The sequence below is a fragment of the Ricinus communis genome, chromosome 5, assembly GCF_019578655.1.
Source record: "Ricinus communis isolate WT05 ecotype wild-type chromosome 5, ASM1957865v1, whole genome shotgun sequence".
Lineage (NCBI taxonomy): Eukaryota > Viridiplantae > Streptophyta > Magnoliopsida > Malpighiales > Euphorbiaceae > Ricinus > Ricinus communis.
Window position 1 is genome coordinate 29,984,160 of NC_063260.1, and position 18,179 is coordinate 30,002,338.

The 18,179-nt window shown below is 34.9% G+C and overlaps 3 protein-coding genes across 7 annotated transcripts; 1 reads left to right on the plus strand and 2 right to left on the minus strand.

Moving 5' to 3' along the window:
- Nucleotides 1-100: 100 nt before the first annotated feature.
- Nucleotides 101-4,585, minus strand: LOC8280573. Its single transcript, XM_002517345.4, has 9 exons — nt 4,234-4,585; nt 3,675-3,833; nt 3,454-3,531; nt 2,638-2,733; nt 2,060-2,152; nt 1,821-1,964; nt 1,092-1,199; nt 579-630; nt 101-479 (listed from the first exon to the last, which is right to left on the minus strand). The coding sequence occupies exons 1-9, from the start codon at nt 4,330-4,332 to the stop codon at nt 445-447; spliced, it is 864 nt and encodes a 287-aa protein (XP_002517391.2). The 5' UTR covers nt 4,333-4,585; the 3' UTR covers nt 101-444.
- A 1,667-nt stretch (nt 4,586-6,252) lies between these two features.
- Nucleotides 6,253-9,108, plus strand: LOC8280572 (protein NRT1/ PTR FAMILY 2.11). Of its 3 annotated transcripts, XM_015718180.2 has the most exons (4): nt 6,769-6,873; nt 6,965-7,192; nt 7,352-7,425; nt 7,542-9,108. In XM_015718180.2, exon 4 carries the CDS (start codon nt 7,545-7,547, stop codon nt 8,991-8,993), a length of 1,449 nt encoding a protein of 482 aa, XP_015573666.1. In that variant the 5' UTR covers nt 6,769-6,873; nt 6,965-7,192; nt 7,352-7,425; nt 7,542-7,544; the 3' UTR covers nt 8,994-9,108. The 3 variants fall into 3 exon arrangements, with proteins under 3 accessions (XP_002517390.1, XP_015573666.1, XP_048230364.1); XM_002517344.4 differs by lacking the exon at nt 7,352-7,425 and having other exon boundaries at nt 6,253-6,873; nt 6,975-7,192; XM_048374407.1 differs by lacking the exon at nt 7,352-7,425 and having other exon boundaries at nt 6,775-6,873.
- Nucleotides 9,109-9,202: 94 nt separating this feature from the next.
- Nucleotides 9,203-15,109, minus strand: LOC8280571 (ankyrin repeat domain-containing protein EMB506, chloroplastic). Of its 3 annotated transcripts, none has more exons than XM_048374408.1 (8): nt 14,753-15,109; nt 12,979-13,446; nt 10,986-11,065; nt 10,686-10,784; nt 10,488-10,586; nt 10,268-10,366; nt 10,084-10,182; nt 9,203-10,008 (listed from the first exon to the last, which is right to left on the minus strand). In XM_048374408.1, exons 2-8 carry the CDS (start codon nt 13,427-13,429, stop codon nt 9,904-9,906), a joined length of 1,032 nt encoding a protein of 343 aa, XP_048230365.1. In that variant the 5' UTR covers nt 13,430-13,446; nt 14,753-15,109; the 3' UTR covers nt 9,203-9,903. The 3 variants fall into 3 exon arrangements, with proteins under 3 accessions (XP_048230365.1, XP_002517389.2, XP_048230366.1); XM_002517343.4 differs by having other exon boundaries at nt 12,979-13,458; nt 14,753-15,106; XM_048374409.1 differs by lacking the exon at nt 14,753-15,109 and having other exon boundaries at nt 12,979-13,258; nt 13,351-13,458.
- Nucleotides 15,110-18,179: the final 3,070 nt, after the last annotated feature.

The following is an 18,179-nucleotide window of genomic DNA, read 5'->3' on the forward strand; positions in this document are numbered from 1 at the left end:
GAAGAAGATATTAACAATTTAATAACCTTTAAACCTTCATCTTCAAATGAACTCAAGTGATTAGTGCATGGATCCAACTATAGAAAGCTTATACATGAAATAAAAATTTAAAGTTGCTCAAAAAACATAATTAAAAGAACCTGATGTAAAGCTTTTTACAGCCTAAAACCACTCCAAATAAAGAGTTTTAGATTTAAACGTAGCAGTTTAACAAAATCTAGTAGATACATACAGCTAAACAAAACATGTACAAATAGAACGAGTGACATTCAACATTGTGTTTGATAGGGTGATTTAGGATAAAATATCTGTTGCTTTCATGCTCGCACTTCATTAACTTCAGCAGGGAGGAATCAAAAGATTCTTTTCTAAATCACCATGTTCAAAACTCTGAAGTAGTGACAGCATAATAATATATGTTACTGCTACCTCCTAGGATTCGAGTTACGTTCTACTGCAATCTTCTTCAATTTGGCCATCTGCATCAAAAACAGAACTAGTCTGTTATACTGAAGCAAGGATATGAACACAAATTAAAATAAAAAAGGACCCTCGAGCTATTAACTTAAGATCTTCACCTTTGAGATTAACAGCTAGATTTGCTTGAGTGTCAGCTTCAGAGTTGAATTCCTGGAAAATTAAGAAGAGGATGTAGCAAGCAAGCAAGTGTAGCAGACAAATTGTACAAGCAATAACTTGAGCAAGATAATTACCTATAGTAAGCCTATCTCTATTCTCCTTCAAAAATTAAAACCTGATGCTACTAAAACAGCGACTTTATTTCAAGAACCAAGTAGAAAGAAGTGAGGTTAATGGCTAATTATCATTAGGTCAATCCACAAGACCAGGTAACTTAATTTGTTACCTAAAACCTAGAAAAGATACATTTTAGTTTAGCACCACCACAGCAACAAAAGAGACAGATCCGTGATTAATCAGTAACAAGAAGTGTAGAAAGGATTAAATGAATGCATGAGGAGAAGAGAGGTGGAGAAAGGATTAAATGAATGCTGTGCAAGTCTAGTATGTGCATGTTTAAGATTTTGTGAATAGTATAGCCTCCAAGTAAAAAAGTATTTATCTGCCTATACCCTAAGAACATGTTCAATCTGGAATGACAAAAACTTATTCTTGAGCTCCTTGGCCTCTTTACACAAGTCGGCCACATTCTGGCTTTTGATTTTCCATAGACCCTTAATCTGTAAATGAGAATAAGCACAAGTATAAGACATCCAGATATTAAGATACAAAGAAATACTTTACTGGTAAAGTAAAAAACCACTGTGAGGAAGCCAATACAACAAAATGCCAAAATATGATTACATCATTAATTAGAAATTCAAAAAAAAAAAAAATTCAGAGCAGTGACCCCGTAGGCATATACTAATCATGTGCACTTCATAGTAAATGCACGTGTAACTCAACCTTGATTGCAGGAATTTAACATTCCAGAAGCTCGTTTGAATGAGAAAATGACAAGGGAATTCTCTCATAAATGACCATAACAAAGGGGCATCTGGACCCCACAACATACCCATCCCTGTTCAGTTCAACACAATCAAAAATTAGGCAGCGTATCATGTTTCATTCTTTACTTTTTTGTCTATATTAACTTCTTTCACCGTACCATGAACCTTGTTTCCTTTTACAATTCTTTTGCCTTGATTTTTTTCAAAAACACTTGCACAAACAATATTTCACCAGGACAATCTAATACTTAGTTTGCTTCTGGAATCAAAATTGCATTTCATAAGTTATAAATGCAATTCATTTAAAAAAGAGTAAAAATAAAAATCAGCATATAGGATTAAACATCAAACCTGCATGACAACAAGATTTGAGTCTCCTCGGACACGAATATGTTTGAACCCTTTCCTTAGTGCATGCTTCAGTCCTAAAATTACAGCTCGATATTCAGCAACATTATTTGTTGCAGTTCCTAAGCCCTCACGAAGGAGACAGACCTACAAACGCTCAGTTAGAAAGAGCTAAAATTTAATGACCATTTAGTGATCTTAACAATCATCCATAAAAAAGAAAAGAAAAAGCAATGGCTTACCATGCTTCCATCTTCAGCTCGCAGCACAGCTCCAGCACCAGCTGGACCAGGATTTCCTTTTGAAGCACCATCAAACTCAAGAATGCAGGAGGACTAGACATAGAATGGTTGAACTTTATTTTCATCAGAGATTGCAAAATATAAAATTCTAAGAATATGAAGCGCAAACACTTCCAATGAATACCATGGGTCCTCACAATAAGTTAGCAACAGATCAAAGGGGTGCTTATGCGTATACCCTTTTCATAAAGCACATGAATAGCTAAACAAACAACAATATTCCACAGATGAGAGTCTTAGGAATTGTGTCAACATAGTACACTTCATCAAAACATGGAAAAGAATTCCAAACACATAAACCAAGAAAGTAGAAAACTATTTTAAACTTAAAAGAATACACAAGAGGTCATCTAAAATATTCCAAAGACATGAAATCAACTACATATACGTATCTCATTTAATTAAGACATGCACATGCATGGAAAAAATGTGATACGATAACAGACAGATGATTGATACATATGGTTACATATGAGCATAGAAAATTAGCCATTTTATGGAATGAAATAGTGACTCACACAACTAGAAGACATCACTTTAGTTTCAACACGATTATCCCATTTTGGATGCTGCTTTTGAGGATTTATCGAAATTGAAGTTGATCCCATCACTCCCTACAAAACAGTACAAGGTATAAAGCAAACAATGGTTATGACAGCACATATCAAGCAGAGACATAGGTCCTGTGCACCATGTCAAAAATATTCGGATCATCCCTCAGAATCCATACAAGTAAATACCCTAGGATAGTAACTCATATAACTAGAAGCAACCACCTTAGTTTCAACACAATCATCCAGTTTCAAATGTCGCAATGAGGATCTTTGAAATTCAAGTTGATCCAGTTATTCCTTTACAACAATAAATGGTATCATATAACTAATGGCTAATACAACGTTTTAAACCAAAAATGAAAGTCTTGAGGTGTCAGTGTGCAAAATAAACTAATACGCACTCGCCATATCTAAGGGAATACAGAAGGTCAGGTAACCAAAATCCATATCTTTAACAAGTTAATAAGATAAAGATGATGAAACCCTAAGATTGAAAATGACACAAAATTTGAAACCCTAAGATTGAAAATGACACAAAATTAAAGGGCCATTGAAGTAAGAAATTACCCACACCCTAGTAAAATTGAGAATCATTTTCAAAGTTAACTTCAATATACTTCCAATTGCAGCAGGCAGTAAATATTGGAATCAGGTTAACTTTTACTAGGTTCATCTTTATGTGTTTGTTCCTAAAGGTCCTTCAGTTGATCGGCATTGTGTCTACATTATATTCTCATACTAGAAAATTTGAAATGAGGCACAAATAAAGTTTTAACATACCATTGATCCAAGCACTCCTCGTGAACTCTTAGGTGAAGAATCCTTGTTTAATGCTTTTCCTTCAGAAAAAGCTGGTTGCTGAAAGCATACAAATATCACCAAATATATAATGAGCATGGATATATCATCAATCAAATCACAATAATCTGGAAACAAGAAAGGTTTTCTCTAACCATGATAACATAATTTTTCAAAGGAGGCTAGTATGAAATAAAATAAACCTGAAAAGGGCAAGGAACAAGTTTGCCAAAAAGATCAGGTTGAACATCAGTAGCATGAATAGAAAACGCAGCATCTTTAATCCCATGTGAGACGAGGTAGTCCTCAGCATCCTTAGCCAAACCATATCCCTTGAACACACTCACAGAAGGATTACACACCTATAAATCAAAACAAAGTAGTACAGGGAACGATTATGCAACACCCACACGCTTCAATTAAAAAATGTAGATATAATCAACACATAACAATGAAATTAAAAAAAATGCAAATAAACATCATGCGATTAAAGAAAAGCCAGAAGATCATCCCGGAAATTTAGCACCTTTATATAAGAAAAATTATTTTTTTTAATAATCAGATAACACAAAACAAAACATGCAACCGAGTGGGTCTAGCAAGTTAAACTTCATTAGCACATAAAGAATCCACGTTTCATTTAAAAGTTAAAGGACCCAAATTTACAGTTCATCACAAAAATTTGAGAAGAGCCCGGGTAATCTTTTTGAAAGCAAGCATTGATCAAATAATTAAAAAGAAACAAAGAAAGGAAATAATTACAGAAGATCCAACTTGAGCTTGGCAATCTCTTAAGCTTTTATAAATGCCAACAACATCTCCTTTCCGTACAACGTAAAATACGTCTTTCTCTTCCTCCATCTATCCTATTATCAAAACCAAATCAGGGTTTTTAAATTCAACAAACGCTGAAGACTGAATGATGTATGAGACTGCGAGCAGGGCCCTAGTGAAGTGCCCAAGTCAAAAGTCCCATCTGTTTATAAGTGTTGTTTCGCTAAAGCGCGCAGCCAACGACGGAAGATGGAGAGAACACACAAATTTTTGTGGGCTTTGGCGGGAAAAATACATTTTGATAGAGGGGACTTATTAATCTCAAGTGATGAGCCCCAAATTGATCGTATTAACATGGGCTTCGCTCAGAAAAATCAGACCGAACTGATGAAGTATTAAAATTGACCTGAAATAACTAATTTTTTAAAATTATATAATCAACCAAAATTTAAAATTAATAGTCAACAAGCCGAAATCGGAAGTTAGTAATTTATATAATTGATTAAAAAACTAATAGTATAAAGATAACGTTTATATATAAATGATAATAATAATACAATATGTTTGAACATGATTATTTGCTGAATTTATTATTATTATCAAAATTTTAAGAATGGGAATAATAATTTTAATTTAGATAATTGATAGAGTCAAGGTCTATCTTGTGAGAGCTGCCTGATAATAAAAAGGAAAATGATAATGAGCCAATAGACTATGTGACTAAAGTGTTTCTTTCCGACAATAATATTGAATTGTAAAACGCAATTTGTTTATACGAAAGAGTGGTATTTACATATAATTCAATAAGAAAATGAAATATTCTTTATTTCTAAATTTGGACAAGCTCACCAATTCTGTAACAATCGTCCAGTGGCTATAACACGTTACTCGTTTATGGTTTAAGACATCGTTAAAAGATTTTATATTAATTTTAAGAGATTTTTATATAATAATTTGGATAATATTATCTCGATGACTTTGATTAAAAATTAATAGTTTAACATGATTAATCATCTTAACGAAAGAATTTATCTTGATTAGCGGACTTGTAATTACACCCAAATTGGTGTGCATCACTAAAGTAAAGAAAGTTAGGTTGGGATTGAAATTTCGATTTTGATACCATTTTAAATCAAAATCAGAATAAAACTAGATTTAGTTTTGATAATTGTTTGAAAAGAATGAATCCGTAACTAAAATGGGAGTCGAACTATCCACCTACAATCCAGTCCATTTGAAAGGCGGAGGACAGAACAGTGCAATCCTAAATATATCTACAACCCATCCTCGTCCTTGCTAATCCTCTGCTGCTGTGATAGCTTTAGGCTGTAGGGGTGCCCTGATAAAAATATAATTTTAATTGGAATTCTTTAGAGATCGTTATTTCTTAAAATTGTGACACCATCTCAATAATTGCTCATTTAAATTTTGGTCAATAATAATGCTGCCAAACCTTCCTTTTTCATACTTCTGGATTCAATTAAAGGACCAATAAATGAGCATTTTAGGGCAAGTGGCTAACCTATACACTTATATTTATTAATTTTTTCTTCCTCTTTATATTCTAATTAATTACGGACCGTATAATAGATTATATTTATCTCTTTAGAGATTTTGATTAAAAATATTAAATTCTCATTAATAATAGTGGATGTAAGACTCTTAGGAACCTGCTCAAACTCCTTGTATCTTTTAAGTTGGTGATATTCCTGTATCATCTCTACATATTTAACTGTACCAATCAACTTTTGCTACGGAACAGCAATGCTTCAGACAGAGTGTTTGTTTGTTAAGGCAAAGTCTTTCCATGTCAATTACCTCTTACATCATCATCCCCATCTCCACACAAAACATTATTCATCAAGTTGTTCTTTGCTTCTTACTCAATAAGTCACGCTATCATATTTTGCGCCTTTTAATCTGCATGTTTTGTGGTAGACTGATGATAGCTTGACATCAGTCTGATCTGCTCAAAAATTTTCGAATTTAGATATTCAATCTTTTGTTTTCGTTTTGCTCATTTATTGGTCCTTTTTGAACAGGTCCTACTGGTGGAATCAAATGAGATACCAGTATCTACTTGATTGGATAGATATTCTTTGATTAAATTGGATTGAAAATTGTATCACTTGATAATGAAAACTGTATACCCATATGCGCCAATGTCGATTTAGCCACACAAACTAATTTTAAAAAATGATCTCTTCTCGTAAAATGTCGTTCTAGGCACAGTCATCCATTAGCTTTATTCGATCTGAAGCGAAATAAAGAAACAAACTTACTAAAATAAAACATTTAAGCGTGTAATATAACTGCAAGAATATTATGGATAAAAGAAACGACAACAATTGCCTTTCCTGTAGATTATAAAATCCTGCTTTAAATCGTAGATGGGGACTAATTGTCGTGTCATCTCTAGAATTATTGCATTACTGATCTAAAATTGCATTATTTACAGCAATATGCGCCTCACATGTTATATATACTGGTGTTTAACAATGTAGAAGAGTGCTATATACTATAGCTGTGTATATATATATATCATGGAGAACAAGGAGGAGAAGGATGATCATGCTGAGCAAGCAGTCATCAACTACAGGGGAATTAAAGCTATGCCTTTTATCATTGGTATTTACACAACACAGACACACACATATATAGTCTTTGTTTAATATGCATACATATATATTATGTACGTATGAATGAATGAATAAAAAAGACACATGCAGGAAATGAGACCTTTGAGAAGCTTGGCACCGTCGGCTCAACGACGAACCTTGTGGTGTATCTGACGACAGTTTTCAACATGAAAAGCGTTACTGCCACCACTGCTATCAACATCTTCAATGGTACTGCAAGTATAGCCACTCTGGTTGGAGCCTTCCTTTCTGATACTTATTTCGGACGCTACAAGTCATTGGGTTTTGCTTCTGTATCTTCTTTTTTGGTACCCTTTTTGCTTTTACTCTCTCACTCCCCAATTATTGAGTTTTGAGCATCCCTTCCTGTGTTAGTCTATATTCCACTTGACTTGTTTTAGTCATAAATTAATGTTTATATATATATATATATACACACACCTTGAGTTGAACCATAAACTTGTCAGTGACCGAATCAGAATGCAGAGCTCACACGGTGCATAAAGGAAAAGTACCATTTGGATTAATCCTTGAGCAGAGGGTGAGGCTAGAGCTGACATCCAAACTATGCACATAATACTGGGAACAACTTTTGAATGTAATTCTGAAATCAATACAAACACACAGGTGATCCTTATTCTTTTGCGCATTTTTCAGGGAATGTTGGTGTTAATGCTAACAGCAGCGGTTCCCAATCTGCATCCTTCCAAGTGTGTAGCAGGAGAGAGCAGCAACTGTATAGGGCCCGCAGCTTGGCAGTTAGCTTTCCTCTTAAGTGCCTTTGGATTCTTAGTCATTGGAGCTGGTGGTATTAGACCTTGCAATTTGGCCTTTGGAGCTGACCAATTCAATCCCAATTCTGAATCAGGCAAGAAGGGTATCAGTAGCTTCTTCAATTGGTACTACCTTACCTACACATTTGCAGTGATGGTATCTGTCACTATTATTGTCTATGTGCAATCTGATGTTAGTTGGGCTATTGGGTTGGGTATTCCTGCATTGCTAATGTTCCTTTCTTGTACTCTTTTCTTTTTGGGAACAAGAATTTATGTCATAGTTAAACCTCAAGGTAGCCCCCTAACAAGTGTAGTTCAAGTACTAGTTGCTGCTGCTAAGAAGAGAGAGCTGAAGCTTCCTGAAAATTTAGCATCGTCTCTTTTCAATTTCTGTCCTTCTAGTTCTATGAATTCCAAGCTTCGTCATACAAGTCAACTTAGTTTCCTTGACAAAGCAGCGATAGTTACGAGCGAAGACAAAATCAACTTGGATGGATCAGCTACTAATCCCTGGAGACTTTGTAGCATCCAGCAAGTTGAAGAAGCGAAATGTTGGGTGAGAATAATTCCTATATGGGCATCAGCTATAATATTTCACATTCCTTTGATACAACAGAACACTTATGCTGTTCTTCAAGCACTTCAGCTAGACAGACGCTTAGACGCCACTGATTTTACTGTCCCTGCAGCAACATATGTAATTTTTATTATGATTACACTTACTGTTTGGATTCCTATATATGATCGACTTCTAGTTCCGTATCTTGAAAGACTCACTGGCAAAGATGGTGGATTAACATTACTTCAGAGAATGGGTATTGGGATTGCTCTTTCGATTATTTGTATGCTGGTTTCTGGGTTGGTTGAAGAACATAGAAGAAATGTTGCTTTCATTAGGCCAACACTTGGAATTTCACCAAAAGGAGGCTCTATATCATCAATGTCTGGTATGTGGCTAGTGCCTCAACTTGCACTTGCAGGACTAGCTGAAGGTTTCAATTATGTTGCCCAGATTGAGTTTTACTATAAGCAATTCCCGGAGAATATGAGGAGTATTGCTCAGTCACTCTTCTTTGCAGGCTATGCAATCTCAAGTTATCTAAGTGGTTTCCTTATTTCTATCACCCATCAAATTACTTCAAGGACAAAGACTGGAGATTGGTTGGCTGAGGATCTTAACAAGGGAAAATTGGATTACTATTATTACATGATTGGTGGGCTTGGGTTGCTTAACTTTGTTTATTTCTTAGCATCTGCTAAGTGGTACAGATACAGAGGTGCTGATGACAGCACGGACGAAAAGGCCAAGGAAACGAAGAAATCCCTTGTCTGAATTGTAAAAGCATGAGTTGATTTACAGAATTACTTGTAATACTTGCTGAGATTTTACCTGTCAAAGGTTGATTGAAAAAAGAACTAGCTATACAACTGTTGAGCACTTGCAAATATATATAGCTCTCAAATGTCTCATCCTTTTCGATTTCACTGCACCAGTAAGATGCATCTCGTCTCCTCTTCTAGTTGAGCAACAGAATTAGAGGATAACACAAGAAATTTAGCTCTGTTAAATCCAGATACGTCAACACTACATCATGAGTATTGTGTCTGTGAAGCAACATCAGTGAAAAGTGCCACTCATGAGAGCATACAAAGAACAATTGTAGCACTAATAAGTCATTCATGTGCAAACAATTGTAGCTTTTATATTTTCCGACAACTTAAAAAAAAAAATTAGAATACCAAAATGTGTAGGCAAGTGCTTAATCTGACATCATCAATCCTCCAGCCTCCCTACGGTTTTTCTTCTGTCATGCCTAGAACACCACCACAGTACATGCACTACATTACATTTGTTGCTGCTGGGAGATGTACATTGCTAGGATGTCATGCATTCGACATCACCTTCTGTCTGCCGTTCACACAACATAAATGACCTTAATTTGTGGTGGCAGCAGCTGCATTGACCAAATATAACACGCCTCCATGATCATGCCACTGAGTTGCTGATAAGCAGAACTCACATCTCCCAGACTCTTGCCTAATTTAGGCTTCCAAGAGCAGAAGAAGTTTCAATTACCCACAAAAGGCTATAGACCGGAAGTGCTCATTTGCAAGATGTGAGCAAGTCCACTCTGAAAATGCATGATTAAAAGATTGTTTCATGCACTAAGAAACACAAGGCATAGCTTTACATGATCCTTTATTTTATTTTTTATCTCAAAGATGCATAATGCTCAGTCCTGTCAAAAATCTCTGTTAGCAGGTACGACCTTCACTAACTTGGCAAGGTCATATGATTTGAAGTCTTTGCCATAACATAAGCAAAGATCCACGGGTGTCATTCCATCCTGAATATGTCGAGCCAACAGTATCAGTTTCCCAACCATAATTTCACAGTCATATGCTAAGTTATCAGCATTTACCTTATTTTTTCTGTTCTTATCTGCACCATTCACTAATAGAACTTTAACTATATCTCTTTTTCTAGTTTGTACTGCAACGTGCAATGGAGTCCAACCTTCCTGTAAGAATGTTTGAAATGTTGTGAGACTCAACATATCAGCAGAATACATAGATAGAAAACAAGATATCAGAATCTGTACATACATTATCTGCAACATTGATATCAACATTATATTTAATTAATAGCTTCACAGTCTGCAGGGCACCAATTTGAACTGCATAATGGAGAGAGCTAGCACCATCCTGTTACTAGGACAAATGGACAAGGACTTGATCAATCAGATACAATATACTGGATAAATTTACAAAATGAGTAAAAGAAAGAATATCAAAGAGAGGACAAAATATAACTATTCATCCTCACCCAATCTTTGACATGAGGGTTTGCACCTTTTCTTAGAAGATGACTAATAACAGCCTCCTTTTTACCAACAATTGCCTTATGCAGAGCCGTGAGACCATCCTATTGGACCAATTCACTTAAAACTATTGCTCAAGGTGACAGAAAATAAGAAATAGCAAAATATGATATAGAATAAGTACTGATACAGACAAAATTCACCTTATCCACACTGTCAATATCAAGTCCATCTGCTAGCAACTTATCCATAAATCGTATCTGTCCTGATAATGCAAGCGTCTGGAGCGGCTTCCATTTCGCCTGAATAATGGAGGTATAAGACCATGGCACGATGGTAGTGCCTTATCCACAACTAATAAGCTCTAAAAGATAGTAACTGACCAAAACTTCCACAATCAGGCTCCTTCTAAATGGAAAGCCAACTTTTGAACCCACACGCGGATGAAAAAGAAAGAATTCATATAACAGATGAAGAAGCTGTTCAAAGTTTTCCTAACTTACTGTTGATAGTTTGTCCAGGTTATAAGTTGCATTCTGTTGTAAAATTGCTCTTTCTTCTGGTTGCAAAAGCTGTATAATTTCTGCAAAAGAATTATCATCAGCCTTAATTCCCAGAATAAATATATAGGTAGAAAGGGTTGCAAGTGAAAATTGGGAGCAAGTGCAACCTAAATCCATTTCAGAATGGGAAAAACCCAACCAATAGTAGACCACTTGGGTTAGTTGGTTCTCTTTCTCTAATCAACCTAATCGAATTCCATATTAGAAGGGCTCAGATACAAGGTCAATTTGATTTTATCCTACAGGAAGAAATGGAGAATAACAATTGAACAAAAGAAGGGCATTTTAGACTCTGTGGGCATCTTCCAATCGAAAAGATATGCAACCAAGTCAGATCAACAAATGTGTGCCATGTTTGAGGAACATTGTGCAGCCAGCCACCCCCTCCCCTTTCTTCCCTTTCGTCTAAACTTCATGCTCGTAACAATTAAAAAATTAAAAAGCTAAACAGTAAAAGAATCCCAGTCAACAACTTTAATTTGGCCTGGTTCAATGGAAACTTTCTTTGGATACTGGAAACTCAAATAGAGCTGTGGTTGTTTCAATTCTTTCCCAATTCATGCCTTTAAGACATATCTGTATCCTTATAAACAAAGGACGTGAATGCCTTTACTTGCAAGTCCCATAAAACTTCCAATATTAAAATAAATTAAGACCAGGTAAAATGCAATTACTCCAAGGTCATTAAACAATCATGACGACCATTTAGTTGGTTCTCTTTTCTAGTCAACCTAATTAAATTCCATATAAGAAGGGCTCAGAGACAAGCTCAATTTGGTTCATCCAATAATAAGAAATGGAGATTAACAATTGTGCAGAAGGGCATTTTAGAATGCCCAAGCAGAAGGGCATTTTAGACTACGTGGGCAGCGTCCTATCGAAAAGATATGCAACCATCAAGTCAGATCAACAAATGTGTGCCATAATTGAGGAACATTGTTCAGCCAGACACCCCTCCCCTTTCTTCCTTGTCGTCTAAACTTCATGCTCATCGCTTTTTCCATGTGACCAACTAAGCACCCAACACTTTTATCCACAGTTACAAATTCATGAAGTTATTGATTGCATGATGCTTGATTTAATTTGGCCAGGTTCCATGAAAACTTTCCTTGGAAACTGAAATCTCAAACAGAGCTGTGGTTCTTTCAGTTCTTCCCAACTCATGCATTCACAAACAGATTTGTAATCTAATAAATAAAGGACATGAATGTTTTTAGTTCCGAGTCGCATAAAACTTCTAATGTTAAAATGAATTAAGACCAGGTGATATTATGTAGCATGCCTTTAACTTTTATCCAACATACAAGAAACATATCTACTATCACTATCCTAAAAGCGATATAAACATATAAATGAAATGAATTTAAATGGATAATCTTTTTTCATTTCAGTAAAAAATTGTGTTTGATCCAATCAGCAATTTGAAGTAATATATCCTAAATATATCATTCAAGAAGAATGAATTAACGAATGCTTATGCTCATTTTAGGAATCAATGACCAAGAAACAGGAATGCATACAGATCTACAAAAATAAAAAGAATAAGAGGCCTTTACATATATTTCTCTTAACCATGCATTAAAGCTTTGCCTGTGGAATTTTTATCCTGAAATGTCTTGACTTGCTAGCCACCTTCTTCTCTAATAAGCATATTATTTATGCAGACCTAATTAAGCTTCAACAGAGAATGCATTACCACTAATCATAAGCCTCATTAGATTCACAGAGACTCCCTGTCAAATCAAGGTTAAACTAGATTTCCTACATTTTATAATGAGATATGAAAGTTAAAGAAATTAATTCCTTTCTCAACATAATATCATCTTCAATTCATGTTCTTTTATTGACCATCCTTTTTATGATGATTAATTCAAGAAAAATGCAGAAAAAATAAAATAAGACAAGAAAAAAGAACAAAGGATAAAAGAGAAACCTTTAGATAGATCCTCCTCATAATTTTTTGATGTGGAGTTACGAACTGTCGTAGTAGAAGTAGATGCAACATATGTGGCTTCCTCCGAATCCTCCTCATAATTGTTGGATGTGGAGTAATCAACTATCCTAGTAGTAGATTTGGCGTATGTTTCTTCCTCCCAATCACTTTCATAATCCATGTCATTTTCTTCCAATTCTTCAACTTCATCATAATCACTGCCACTACCGTCATCAGGATCTTCCCAAACTCCCGGCAATCTTTCTGAGGGGTAGGCCCACTTTGACTCAACCCGACAAGTAGTCAGTTTTCGGCATTTATTAGCAAGAAGAAAATCAAAACTTCCAGTGGATGCTTTGAAAAGATTGGTACCAGTACTTGTTCCCGGAGTAGCAGCAAATCGTGGAAGTGGAAGATTGAAAGGAGAAGCAGTAGTCACCCAGGTCACCATGATGTTCTACTTCTCTTCTTAAACAGCAACTAACACAAAGTTCAAGTCATCAAATTGCACTTCCAAATAAATAGCTAACATTATTAGCAGAAAATAGTTACTGCATAATCAATATATAAAAGGTGAAATCTGTTCTTTTGTATCTTCTTGCGTTTCACAGAGAGATATATAACAAGGAATTTATATGGAATAAAACATAATAACCAAATATAAGGTACAGATAAAGCTGCGGGTTTTTGTGGGTATATGAAACACATTAATATTGGACAACTACATTCTAGCGCCGAGTATCATAACTATACAGTATGCAATGAAAGACTATGGAAACCAAGAACCCATTAAAGGAGTGGCTGGTAGATACTCATTTCACTGGATAAAAGCAGTATGGGCCAAACCATAACAGCAAGTAACAGACATGAAACTAGAAAAGAAAATGCAAACAACAACCAAATAAATTAGAGACTAGAAGATGGGCCTGTTAAGTTTTTTGAAGAAGAAACAAAATGAAGATACCAGCCAGAGAAGGAGGAGGAGAATTGCCTTCTCGTTAATGATACCTCACCCCAATAGTAATCCATTTAAGGATATTCAAATCCGAACCGATGAAAATACACGTACCCAAACTCGTCTCAAATCCATTTAAAAAATTAGCTCTACCATCTGAACCCGTTCCATATCCGAATAAAAATACCCGTACACTACCTGAGCCCGTCATAAGCCCGTTTAATATTTAGCTTTTAATACACATAGTTAACTGGATGGCTGGTAATTTACCCGTTAAATATAGATGAACTCATTTTATGAACATTTAAATAATTGGATAGATACCCGTTAACCAAACTGTTTATAATAGTTGGATTCTAAAATAAATTAAAAAATATTAATGAAAATAAAAACCAGAAATTAAATTAATAAAAAATTTAGAATCTAAACTAATAAAAAATAGAAATTTTGTTGCTTAAAACTCACAATCAAATTATGAATAAAAACAGCATGAGTAAAGAAAGTAAAAACTAGAGAAATTGTTAATAACAACAAAATCAATCAAAGTATAACAGACAGAAGCATGTAAAAGCTGTATGCATGAAGTGTAGCCACAACTTTTCAAAGGCTTCTGCAGATCTTCATCCTGATATGAATATACAGCTATAAAAAACCGAGTAATCTAATACATATGTCCGTCTAACTGATGTAAGGAATGCCCAAAGAAAATAACATAGATAAACAATAAATTCAAAAGAAGAAAAAGAGCAGAAGAAAAAGAATAAGAAGGAAAAAAAGGAAAATTAAAAACACTAGATAACAAATTTACAGAGGTATTACCAGTTCTTCAACTCAAGAACTTCCCAGTCTATGGAGAACTTCTTGAGAGGCGAGCAAACCCGTATGAAGAGAAGAAGAATTCTGCCTTTTCCTTTTTCACTGCACAATCACTTGCCTCAAACACGCGCACTTATTTAACAGTGTTGCCTGCAAGATTAACGGGTTTCAAGTAGAAGATGATGACTGTTTGCACCCACAGTGAGTGAAGGCTTGGCGACTGTGTGAGGTTAGAGAACGGAGAGTGAATAGCTTGAGATGAAAATAAAAATAGGATTTGAAAATTACAAAGAGTGTTTGTTAGTTTTTCTCTTTTCCTTTTCTATGAAACGTGCTAAAAGCCTAAAACGCATAGTTTTGAACTTTTTATTGCACTTCCTTCCATTTGAATATTTTTCGATTTTATCATTGAGGAAGATCTTGAGTTTTAATATCATAAACTAAAAATTAACCCATGTAATACTTTCAAATATCAAAAACTCACTTTGCACTTTTAGATATTTAATTATAAAATACGAGTACCAATCTAATGAGTACTTTAGTTTAGCAGTTAAGTGAGATTAATTAGTTAAACATAAGAAATTAAATTTAAATTTTACTAAAAATAAAAAAGGTAAATACAATAACAAATGTGTAATTTACCTCATTAACAAAAAGATGTTGCAATGTATAGATATATATATTTGACTTGGAATGGATTCTAGTTGGTCCGTAGTTACTAGTTATGAAGGTTGATGGCTACGGAACTGATGTCCAATGATACGAATGCAAGTCTCGGATTCTTGCTTGCTGCATCCACTTCCACAAGTCACAATTGTGAAAACAAAAAAGCCTCAGTTGCCGCTGTCATTAAAATATCAGAAAAGGAACAGTTTTTCTGTTTTATGAAATGAGCATGTACTTAAAATTCAGATTTTTGCATCACATTTTATTTGTAAGTGCCCAAATTCCAAAATAATAACAGCATCACAAACTGAGACAACTCACTGTGAACTCCATGAAAAGGCCACCTTTATATATCTTTTAGAGAGATTGCAGGCCAGTTAACTCAGATAAGACCAGTGAGTAGCAAAACCACTGGCAATAATTGCTCCCGCAATTTCTTATTATCCAAATTTCTTTACATTTTTTTGGATTATATTCCCCATCATAGTTTCAATCTCAGGATTCCAGAATTCCAACCCATCTAAGTCTTGATAATCCAAAAAATGTAAAGAAATAAGCTCAGTACAAACTTCACTTTTAACTTGTAATCCCAAGATTCAGCCATAGGCTAAATAAAAAAAAAAGAAAAGAAGATTGATAAAAGAATAGAGGGATAGACGACCGAGCTAGGGACACAGCAGCTAAATTAAATGGACTAAGGTGCAGCTGTATATTTTATAAAATTGGACAGGAACCTTTGTCATGATTATGAGCTCAGAGTATCCGCCAGCAGATACATTGTCATTTTTCTATCTGTATACACCTAAAAACTGTATATCAAAAACCTTAACATATATTTCTACGAAATAAGCCTGAAATGCACCAGCAACAAGTTTTCATCTGTCAGACATCATGTCCAAAGGAGGAGCTTATATTTGGTGTTAATTGCTACCATATGATGGTCACTCTTAATTATTTTTAGAAAGGACCTGCACATCAAGGATTCAACAGTCATTGAAAATGATAACTTTGTTTTCCTTTTGAAGAACTGGAGCGGATGCATATGTATATCTCTGGTACATCACACATAATGACTCTGTTTTGATGCCACTTTAGCTCCTCCAACCATAAGAGGAGGATAATCCACAAAATGCTTATACAACTATTGATCGAGATCATGTCTTTTATGAATTAGGAGGGCAGTTCACACCTAAATTTACCTTTTCTATCAATATGTGCCTGGATGCTTGCAGCAAGAATGGAATCCAAAAGAAATAAATGATAAAGAAGAAAAAATTGCCACAATGACACTACAAATAATCCATCAAAAATTACTTTCATATATATAGAAACAAGAACTGTTTGTGCACAAGGATATAAAAAGAATGAAAACCTGTCACTCATATACCAAAAATTTTAACTTCAATTGTCCAATCGGATCAAAGCCAGCCGTTATTATTTGAAAGTCTTTGGAGGATGCATGTAACTCGCGGTAACGCTTCACATAATATTCACATTTTAAAATCTCGATTTACCCTTCTTTAATTCTTGCTGTGGATGAGAACTCGTTGTAATCCAAAAGCAACAAGGAAATGGGACAAACTGAAGAGAAATAAAATGCAGACAGAAAAGTGTAGAGTATAGAGTCAGGGTTTTTACTGTGTTCTGTCGTATTCAGATTCCAATTCCGAAATGGAGAGTCTAAATTTATTGGCAGAGAGAGGAAGTATTGATTCTAAATTCACCATCGACAATGAAGAATGAGAGACGCAGACCTAAGTACATAAGCCAAAGCAATTTCGTGGTTTTGAGATCACACAGGGTTTAGAGTTAGGGTTTCTTACTCTGATATGTGCCTAATTCCGAACTAGAATGCCAAACTTTGTTGGCACAGAGAGGAAGTATTGATTCTAAATTCATTGATAAACCTAATCCATTATTAACGATGAAGGATCGGAGAAAGAGTCAGAAGCAATTTCACGCTTTTTAGATCACACAAGGCTTTGCTTTTATAGAGGCCCTGGGTAGAGTTAAATGTTGCGTTTTAAGCAGCAGTCCATAGTCGGCGCTTCCAATTTAGGGAATTGTTAATGTGGCAGGCGTGTACTGTACGCAATATTAATTCAGTACAGCGTTTGATTCGCGCACGAAAATACTGCAAAGCGTTTTAGTGCACACATTACTAACCGGGCAATGCATTTTACTTTTACCCAATAAATGACCACTTCACAAAGAAAAGTAATTAATTTTTCCATAATTATTTTCTATTAAAAACTAGTTGAATGCTTACTTTTTGATTAGAAATCAATTTAAATGAGCAAAATACTTATATGAGTAAGTTATTTTAAATTAAATAAATACAGCTCTCAATCGTTTCATCATTATAGATTTCACTGGTCTCCTATTCTAGTTGAGCAACAGGAGAAACAAAAAAAGAAGAAGCTCAGTTAATCCAGATACAGCATGAGCGAGCATTGTGTTTTTGAAGTAACATCAGTGAAAAGGGCAACTTATGAGAGCATAAATAGAATAAATATAGCACTAATAAATCATTCATGTGCAAAAGAAATAAAAATAAAGGAAAACCAAAATGTGTAGGAAAGTGCTTAATCCGACATCATAAATCCTCTCGCCTTCCCCTGTTTTTCTTCTGGCATGCCTACAACACCACCACATTACATGACTCTGTGCATTTGTTGCTGCCGGGAGATGTAATATTGCTAGGACGCCAAGCATTCAAAGAACCTCACACAATTATTTGTGGAATCTCGAAATTAAAAAAGAG

Bases quoted from the DNA above. Each gene is read 5' to 3' on its own strand.
- LOC8280573 (XM_002517345.4), bottom strand. From the start codon at position 4,332: ATGGAGGAAGAGAAAGACGTATTTTACGTTGTACGGAAAGGAGATGTT. The intron at 1,965-2,059 runs GTAAGCCATTGC...GAGCGTTTGTAG, and splicing joins GAGCTGAAGATGGAAGCATG to GTCTGTCTCCTTCGTGAGGG. The intron at 480-578 runs GTGAAGATCTTA...TTTTTGATGCAG, and splicing joins TCTAGCTGTTAATCTCAAAG to ATGGCCAAATTGAAGAAGAT.
- LOC8280572 (XM_002517344.4), top strand. From the start codon at position 6,789: ATGGAGAACAAGGAGGAGAAGGATGATCATGCTGAGCAAGCAGTCATC. The intron at 6,874-6,974 runs GTATTTACACAA...AGACACATGCAG, and splicing joins AGCTATGCCTTTTATCATTG to GAAATGAGACCTTTGAGAAG. The intron at 7,193-7,541 runs GTACCCTTTTTG...CGCATTTTTCAG, and splicing joins CTTCTGTATCTTCTTTTTTG to GGAATGTTGGTGTTAATGCT.
- LOC8280571 (XM_048374408.1), bottom strand. From the start codon at position 13,429: ATGGTGACCTGGGTGACTACTGCTTCTCCTTTCAATCTTCCACTTCCA. The intron at 10,785-10,985 runs GTAAGTTAGGAA...TCCATTATTCAG, and splicing joins ACCTGGACAAACTATCAACA to GCGAAATGGAAGCCGCTCCA. The intron at 10,587-10,685 runs GTGAATTTTGTC...TTGGTCCAATAG, and splicing joins ATATTGACAGTGTGGATAAG to GATGGTCTCACGGCTCTGCA.